General features: G+C 49.5%; 1 protein-coding gene across 1 annotated transcript in view; it reads right to left on the reverse strand.

Moving 5' to 3' along the window:
• The window catches only part of LOC122544411 (vacuolar protein sorting-associated protein 52 homolog), a 13,270-nt gene extending 6,405 nt beyond the window's left edge, over nucleotides 1–6,865 (reverse strand). Inside the window, exons 1-5 of the mRNA XM_043683659.1 lie at nucleotides 6,786–6,865; nucleotides 5,073–5,125; nucleotides 3,104–3,179; nucleotides 2,502–2,569; nucleotides 1,493–1,668 (exon numbers count right to left, since the gene is read on the reverse strand). Of these exons, the coding sequence (XP_043539594.1) occupies nucleotides 1,493–1,665 (173 nt within the window). The 5' untranslated portion in view covers nucleotides 1,666–1,668; nucleotides 2,502–2,569; nucleotides 3,104–3,179; nucleotides 5,073–5,125; nucleotides 6,786–6,865. The remainder of the gene's footprint in view (nucleotides 1–1,492; nucleotides 1,669–2,501; nucleotides 2,570–3,103; nucleotides 3,180–5,072; nucleotides 5,126–6,785) is intronic.
• Between the last annotated feature and the right edge of the window lie 2,445 nt (nucleotides 6,866–9,310).

Raw genomic sequence — 9,310 nt, forward strand, 5'->3', positions numbered from 1 at the left:
GAGAGAGAGAGAGAGAGAGAGACAGAGAGCGAGACAGAGAGAGAGAGACCGACAGACAGAGAGAGAGACAGACAGAGAGAGAGACAGACAGAGAGAGAGACAGACACACACACAGAGACAGATGTTTAATCAGGAAGGGTTGGGGGGGAAAGGCTGAGGATGGTCAGATCTGCCAGTCTCTCTGAATAGCAGAACAGACTCCATGGCCTTCCTTCTGTCCCTCTCCCTGACGGTTGCTGAATGTTACATGGATGTGATTACTCAGTGTGACCCAAGTGGGCCTAGCAGAGTGATTCTGACTGGGATTATGGAGGAAATCCTCTGGGTCAAGCTGCCTGGTCCTCACTGGTACCTGGGGGGGGGGGGGGGGGGGGGGAGAGCGTGTTGACCTGCCTGCAGACAGCCAGTGCCACCCAGGGAAAGCAGCCCCATTCACTCCCTGCACAGAATCCCATTACAGCACACTGGGTCAAAGGGTACAGGAGGGAGGTCAGGAATGGGAGAGTTGGATGGTCACCTATTGAATAGTGTAGCAGGGTCGAAGGGCCAAACAGGCTACCCCTGTCTCTGCCCATCCAATAAATGATTCACTCTGAGCCATTCTCCTGTTTTCTCCCTGTAACCTGACACAGCTACCCCAGGTCGATAATCCACTCAGAAACAGGAAGCGGATTAGGCCAATTGGCCCATCGAGCCTACACTGGCACTCCGACAGATCACGGTGAGACATCTATCGACTCCCGTCTGGATCCTGCACAATTACAGCTTCTGGGGCAGACACTCCTAAAGATTCCCCTCTGTCCAAACGAAGGAATGGCTACTCCTCTCGGTCCGAAATGGCCTGCGTTTATCCCAGGACAGTGACCCCAGGTTCAAGACTCACCTACATATACCCTGCAACCCAGACAGACAGACAGACACAGACTCCTGAACTAGTGCTGGAAGCGGCTGGAGAAAAGGGGGAGCTCCGTGTATAACGTCCAAGAGCATCAGGTCTTGGCGCACCCTGTCACAGCTCAGGCTGGGTAGAGAGAGTGAGAGCGAGAGGCCACAAGCGGGAAAATCGATGGGACCCAATGGGAAGGAGGAATTGGATAACAGAGTCAGTGGGTGGGACGCAGTCGATTTTACGTGGACATGTGACTTGAAGCCACAACCTCTAGCAATGAAAACAGAGACAGGGGTAGCCTGTTTGGCCCTTCGACCCTGCTACACTATTCAATAGGTGACCATCCAACTCAGTCTCCCATCCCCGACTTCCCTCCTGTACCCTTTGACCCCTTCAGGTAGACTCCATCTAACCTGTTCAAGGTTTTGGCCTTAATTGTAGTAAATCCCTAAATTCCACAGGCTTCCCACTCTCCAGGTGACGATATCTCCCCTGATCTCGGTCCTGACACACTCCCGTAACTCAGAGGCACGAGTCCAACAGAGATGACACAGGGAGCCAAAGGTTTGTAACGAGGGTAAGGAACGTCGGGCAGAGACTCACGTGATCATGGAGTTCGGAATGACGAGCTCATCGACCAATTGGCTCAGCTCGCTGCGCACAGACTGGCGATTTTTCAGCTTGATGTTCATGGTGATGGACTGCTCCTGCAGGGTCTGGATCTCTGAGCTGATACTGCTGAGGTCGCACTGGAACATGCTGAGCATCTGCTCCATCCGCTGCGAAAACAACAGGAGGCCACATTTCAGACCCAAACCGGGAGCCTAGCCCTTCAACGGGAAGGGGCAATCCCCACATCGAGAAGCATCAATAGAAAAACGCCACAAAACCCTCAACGATGACTCTTCACTCTCACCAAATCGAGGGGGGCTTGGATAAGGCCAATAGCAAAGGCTTTTTTTAAAAAAATCCATTTAAAAGGGACATGAGGGACAACTTTATTACTACAGCGAGAGTGGTTTGTGTGTGGAATGACTAGTGGGTGTGGGTGCAGTTACATTTAATTGACATTTGGATAAGGAAGGTTTGGAGGGATATGGGCCCCAGGAGCAGGCAGGTGGGACTGGGGTTTATATTGAGATTACGGTCAGCATGGCCTGGTTGGGGTGAAGGGTTAGTTCTGTGCTGTATGACTCTTTTCCCTGGGGTCACGAAGTTCAAAACTAGGGAGCGTGTTTTTTTTAAAAAACGTGAGAGGACAAAAGGTTTAAAAAGAACATGAGGGGAAAGTGTTTTTTTTAAAAATAGAGTGGTTCATTTGAGAAGTGAACTCCCAGAGAAGGTGGTGGACCTGGGTCCACATGGAACTGGATGGGAGAGGTTTGGAGGGGTATGGGCCAGGAGCAGGCAGGTGGGACTGGTGGAGTTCGGGAACATGGTTGACGTGGGCTGGGTGGGCCGAAGGGGCTGCTTCTGTGCCCAGTAGGTATTCAGAACCCATCACCTGAAGGATTACACGGATGAATTCAGGGCCACCTTTCTGTTTAAATAAAGTGATTATACTCTGCCAGCAATGCAACTCAAAAGGTATCTGTTTAAAGCCAGTGCCTACCTCCAGGATGGTATCACAGGCTGTGATCTGATTGTGCAGACTTGCAATGTTCTGACTTTCCTTAATGTCTGCAGCCAGCTGCTCAGGAAAAGTGGCAACACTCCGGAAAAACCCGGGAAATAGCAAAGCTTCGAGCTAACTGACATGAAAGCTACATCATCGGCCATTTACTATGGTCCTGGCATCGCAGCCACAATCCTTTCCACCCACGGCCGCTGGACAGCCTGAAAGGCAGAGTACACGGTCATCAGCTGCTAATCTGGCCTGTGTCTCACAGGCTGCTGTTCGAGGGCTACAGCACAGTGAGAGCAATCCAACAGAGAGCTCGAGCTCTGCCCCCCACCTCCTCCTCAGCTCTGACCCGACGCTGCGAGTGAGGATCAAGGAACCATCAGGACAGATCCCTGACCCATTCATTCACAACGGACCGTAGCTTCTCCAGCAACAGAACAAATGCACAGAAGATCAGACATTAACGGGGGGGGGGGGGGACAATTCAACCCCCAGTTCTCTCATCTTCTTGGAGGTGTACTGGGGATTCAGGGGGATCGTGGTGGGACACAGGGGCGTGTGAGAGTGAGTTCCTGCCAGCGAAAGGATACAGTCCTTGACGGAGGCATGTTCGATGTGCTGTAATTCGGTCTCGACCTGTTTGGAGTAATGCCTCAGATCCACGCCCTGTGGAGAAGGAGATGTTAACATTCAGATTAATCCCACTGCAGACAAGTCTCTACTCCAGATTAAAAGAAAAACAACACTTCCTGTCCGGAGTGAGAACACCCTGCCTGACCTAGCTGGGAGGGTTTAAGAACTGGAGTTATTACTTATAAGCGATTGCCACAGACAGCGCTGATAAAACTAACTAAGTTAACCTAGTAGAAGGCGGATGTAGCAGACTGCACCTCGATACCTTGGATCTGACCCCTTTCAGTGGAACACACTTCCTGATTGCTCACCAGCAGGGCGGCACGGTGGCTCAGTGGTTAGCACTGCTGCCTCACAGCACCAGGGTCCCAGGTTCAATTCCCACCTCAGACGACTCTCTGTGCGGAGTTTGCACATTCTCCCCGTGTCTGCGTGGGTTTCCTCAGGGTGCTCCGGTTTCCTCCCGAAGATGTGCAGTTTAGGATGAATTGGCCATGGGAAATGCAGGGTAGGGGGTTGGGTCTGGGTGGGATACACTTTGGAAGGTCAGGGTGGACTTGATGGGCCAAATACCACTGCAGGTATTCTACGATTCCGAATTGTCCCTACGTCGAGGGATGTGCAGGTTAGGTGGATTAGCCATGGGAAGGATGGGGTTATGGGGGTTAGGGTAGGGCAGATGTGAATGTAGGGGGTCACAGACTAAAAACTAAAAGGGGTAAGCCATTCAGGACTGAGATGGGGAAGAATGTCCTCACTCGGAAAGTCATGAACCTGTGGAAAGTCTCTCCCAGAATGTTGGGACCAGTTCATTAGATATATTCAAGAAGGAGATGGACATGGTCCTTATGCTGAAGGGATCGAGGGCGTGGGGAGATGGCGGGAGTGGGATACGGAGATAGCATGATCAGCTATCTCAGTACTGTTTGGTGGGGCAGGCCCTACTCCTGAACCCATTTTCTAGGTTTGTGTGTCCTGGAACAGAGCAACATTTCAAAATTTACCCCCAGCACAATCCTAAGGTGGTTTTGGTCAGATTCAGTAGGTATCGAGTGACTCTTTACAGGAGATAAAATAGACTAACAAAAAATGTCATGTCTCAGACAGAATTTAAACATAACAGAGTACAAGGTAAATTTCTCCTACTTGTTCCCTCCTTGAAAATAATTAATCGCTCCTTACATATATATACATCCATGGTTATATTCTCACCAAGTCACACGACACCAGGCTATATGATTAGATTGGAGGAGAAAGTGAGGTCTGCAGATGCTGGAGATCAAAGTTGAAACTTTATTGCTGGAACAGCACAGCAGGTCAGGCAGCATCCAGGGAACAGGAGATTCGACGTTTCGGGCACAGGCCCTAATCTTATATGATTAGATTACATTAGATGAGATTCCCCTACAGTGTGGAAACAGGCCCTTCGGCCCAACAAATCCACACCAACCCTCCGAAGAGTAACCCACCCAGACCCATTTCCCTCTGACTAACGCACCTAACACTACGGGCAATTCCCCATGGCCAATCCATCCTAACCTGCACATCTTTGGACTGTGGGAGGAAACCGGAGCACCCGGAGGAAACCCACGCAGACACGGGGAGAATGTGCAAACTCCACACAGTCAGTCGCTCGAGGGTGGAATCGAACCCGGGTCCCTGGTGCTGTGAGGCATCAGTGCTAACCACCACGCCGCCCTACATAGTCCAACAGGTTTATTTGAAATCACCAGCTTTGGGAGCGCTGCTCTGAAGCACTTCACCCGGCCAAGGGGCAGCGCTCTGAAAGTTTGTGATCTCAGATGCTAACCTGGGGTCATGTGACTTCTAGCATTGCCCAGCGTAATCCAACACCGACACCTCCACATCACATCACCTCAGGAAATACTGGGGTCCTTCCCTGGACTCCCCGTAGATAGGACTTACTGTTTTCAATGCCTCCTTCACCAGTTCATCTTCCAGATTAGCTTGGATATGTGCTGTAACACAAATTAATTCTGGATTATTCATTGTACCTTCAAGGCAAGGTGAATAATAACACCACTGAAACAAATAGTGAAACCAAAAGAATTGCGGATGCTGTCAACCAGAGACAAAAAGGGAAATTGCTGCCAACTGCGTGCAGCTCTGGTCTCCCTGCAAGGGAAGGGTGGTGTCAAACTTGAAAGGGTTCAGAAAAGATTTACAAGGATGTTGCCAGGGTTGGAGGATCTGAGCTACAGGGAGAGGCTGAACAGGCTGGGGCTGTTTTCCCTGGAGTGTCGGAGGCTGAGGGGTGACCTTATAGAGTTTTACAAACTTATGAGGGGCATGGATAGGGTAAATAGACAAAGTCTTTTCCCTGGGGTGGGGGAGTCCAGGACTAGAGGGCATAGGTTTAGAGTCATAAAGATGTACAGCACGGAAACAGACCCTGTCCATGCCGACCAGATATCCCAACCCAATCTAGTCCCACCTGCCAGCACCCGGCCCATATCCCTCCAAACCCTTCCTATTCATATACCCATCCAAATGCCTCTTAAATGTTGCAATTGTACCAGCATCCACCATATCCTCTGGCAGCTCATTCCATACACGTACCACCCTCTGGGTGAAAAAGTTGGCCCTTTGGTCTCTTTTATATCTTTCCCCTCTCACCCTAAACCTATGCCCCTCTAGTTCTGGACTCCCCGACCCCAGGGAAAAGACTTTGTCTATTTACCCTATCCATGCCCCTCATGATTTTGTAAATCTCTATTAGGTCACAACATCTTTCTGATAGGAAGGAGACCAATATTCCAACAGTGGCCTAACCAATGTCCTGTCCAGCCGCAACATGACCTCCCAACTCCTGTACTCAATACTCTGACCAATAAAGGAAAGCACACCAGGGTGAGAAGGGGCAAGATATAAAAGGGATCTAAGGGGCAATATTTTCACGCAGAGGGTGGTACATGTATGGAATGAGCTGCCAGAGAAAGTGGTGGAGGCTGATACAATTACAGCATCTAAGAGGCATCTGGATGGGTATATGAATAGGAGGGTTTGGAGGGATATGGGCCGGGTGCTGGGCGGCATAGACAGGTTGGACCGAAGGGTGTGTTTCCATGCTGTACAGCTCTATGACTCTATAGCACTGTGATTAACCTGGTTTACACAGCACTGCAGCCAGCCTTCAGCTAAAGCACCAGCTCAGTCTCGCACAGCTGTTAAAATGGCACTGGTTATTTGGGTGGGTAAACGCTTTACAGAACAAGTGCTTATTAAATTGTGAGAGAGTGTAAAGAAACCTGCAGGAAAACAGACCAAAACAAAAGGACAGCCCTTGAAACAAATGCCTCTTACAGCATGCGTCAGGACGAGAGCAGAACCAGAGGAGGAGGCCATTCTGCCAGTCTTGTTTATACCAACCCTTTGCTGCAAATATTCAACATTGATCTGATGGCTCTCGATCTCTCTCTTGCAAGTATTTGTTCTGTTTTCCATGAAAGGTAGCAACAATCTTCCTAGAAATGGCCAGATTTGGCTCCTGTCAGAAGCCAATCTGACCTGTCAGACCTCTTTGTTTGTCCTCACTTTCTAAACACAGACTTTCAAATCGGTTTGACCCTCCCCCGCCCCCTCATGGCAGCACGCACACAAATTTTAAAAATAACTAACTCTTTCCATATTTGGCAAATGTTGTTTCTTGCTGTGGTTCTGTTCGCCCAGCTGGAAGTTTTTGTTGCAAACGTTTCGTCCCCTGTCTAGGTGACATCCTCAGTGCTTGGGAGCCTCCTGTGAAGCGCTTCTGTGGTGTTTCCTCCGGCATTTATAGTGGCCTGTCCCTGCTGCTTCCGGTTGTCAGTTTCAGCTGTCCGCTGTAGTGGCCGGTATATTGGGTCCAGGTCGATGTGTTTGTTGATGGAGTTTGTGGATGAGTGCCATGCTTCTAGGAATTCCCTGGCTGTTCTTTGTTTCGCTTGCCCTATGATAGTAGTGTTGTCCCAGTCAAATTCATGTTGCTTGTCGTCTGCGTGTGTGGCTACTAGGGATAGCTGGTCATGTCTTTTCGTGGCTAGTTGGTGTTCATGTATGCGGATCGTTAGCTGTCTTCCTGTTTGTCCTATATAGTGTTTTGTGCAGTCCTTGCATGGGATTTTGTACACTACATTAGTTTTGCTCATGTTGGGTATCGGGCACTACAGCGGACAGCTGAAACTGACAACCTGAAGCGGCAGGGACAGGCCACTCTAAATGCCGGAGGAAACACCACAGAAGCGCTTCACAGGAGGCTCCCAAGCACTGAGGATGTCACCTAGACAGGGGACGAAACGTTTGCAACAAAAACTTCCAGCTCGGCGAACAGAACCACAGCAACGAGCACCCGAGCTACTCACAAATGTTGCTGTCACCTGCTTCCAAAACAGAGATCACAGACAAATCAGAAACACCAGAGCAGAGCAGTAGCACAGTGTGGGGTCTGGCTGGTCATACAGCAAGGGCTGAGGGTCGGGGGGCACGCAGGAAGACTCCGTGCTGGGAGGAAACCAGTGCATTAGCATTAACAAGGGGGCAAAGCTGCTCACTAGTCCGGTGTCACCGAGAGCAAGCTTGTATTACGGAGAATTACGTCTGAATTCTATTTAACTGAACATTCAACGCAAGTTTTGAGAAGATTTGTAGCCCAGGTGGAGGCTCCGGATGTAGGTTTGCTCGCTGAGCTGGAAGGTCCATTTCCCAGTGGATAACAATGTTTTTATCTTCTTTTTAGTGCTTTCCTTTCTTGTGTGTTGAGTGTGTTTCCTTCCTATTTTTTGCTTAATGTTGGAGCGACTACCTGTCTGATAGTTTGCTGGGTTTTCTCTGTGGCTCAGTGGTTAGCACTGCTGTCTCACAGCACCAGGGACCCGGGTTCAATTCCTGCCTCAGGCGACTGACTGTGTGGAGTTTGCACATTCTCCCCGTGTCTGCGTGGGTTTCCTCCGGGTGCTCCAGTTTCCTCCCACAGTCCAAAAATGTGCAGGTTAGGGTGGATTGGCCATGCTAAATTGCCCGTAGTGTGAGGTGAAGGGGTAAATGTAGGGGAATGGGTCTGGGTGGGTTGCTCTTCGGAGGGTCAGTGTGGACTTGTTGGGCCGAAGGGCCCGTTTCCACACTAAGTAATCTAATCTAAAGGTTAGTTGCCTGTCAGTGTTGTTTCTAACGCTGCTCAGAAATCTTTCTTGTCTGCATCCTGGAAGTTGTAATTTAATCCTCTTATTCAGAAAGCTTTTGCAGTGTCTGTTAAGGGTCGATCAGATAAGTTTTTTATCCATGCTTCTGCATTGTCAGTGTTGTTATTTTGTGTAAGTTTGTCTAGATTTTTTCTGCAGGTTTAGTTTTGTCACTTTCTGTGTTGGTTGCTGTCTAATATCTGTAGCTTGTTGTACTGTGTCTGTCCATTCAGGGTCTGTTGCAGTAGTGAGTAAAGAATAAATAGAAAACGGGCTACACCACCAAGTGCTTCGCTCAGAGGCTCACTGAAGATGTTACCTAGTATGGTGACAAAACATCTGAAAACGAACCTTCCAGCTCAGCGAGCAAACCTACATCCTGAACATGCAAAGGAATATTTTCTACAGCGGACAATTCAGACGGTTCGAATCCAGATTCTGCGCTTCCTTTTCCTGGCCTTCCCTGTTCCACAATCACCAGCCCAGGATTTGACGTCTCTCCTCCTGTCCATGCCACTCAGGATACCCCTGATGGTCTTCACATTTCTTCTCACAAACAGCGGCCAGTGAAGACACCGACCAACACACAGGACAGATTTACCATCATTTCTCAGAAACAGCACCAAGTGACAAGACCAAAAGGTCGAAAAATTCAGCTGCTCTTTTTCACAGTTTTATCCAGCTGGAAGCTCTTTGAAACAGGAGTAGGCCATTCGGCCTTTCGAGCCTGCCCCATTCAATCTGATCAGGGCTGACCATGCAATCTCAGTCTCCCATTCCTGCTTCCTCTCCAAACCCCTTGATCCCTTACCCACAAGGCCCACCTCCAGCTCCCTCTTGAATCTATTTAATGAACTGGCCCCAACAGCTTCCTGTGGGAGAGAATTCCACAGGTTCACAACTCCCTGAGGGAAGAAGTTCTTCATTATCTCAGTCCGGAATGGCCTACCCCTTATTCTTGGCCTGTGACTCCCAACATTCATATTTCGA

This window comes from Chiloscyllium plagiosum, chromosome 48, assembly GCF_004010195.1.
Source record: "Chiloscyllium plagiosum isolate BGI_BamShark_2017 chromosome 48, ASM401019v2, whole genome shotgun sequence".
NCBI classification, from domain to species: domain Eukaryota; kingdom Metazoa; phylum Chordata; class Chondrichthyes; order Orectolobiformes; family Hemiscylliidae; genus Chiloscyllium; species Chiloscyllium plagiosum.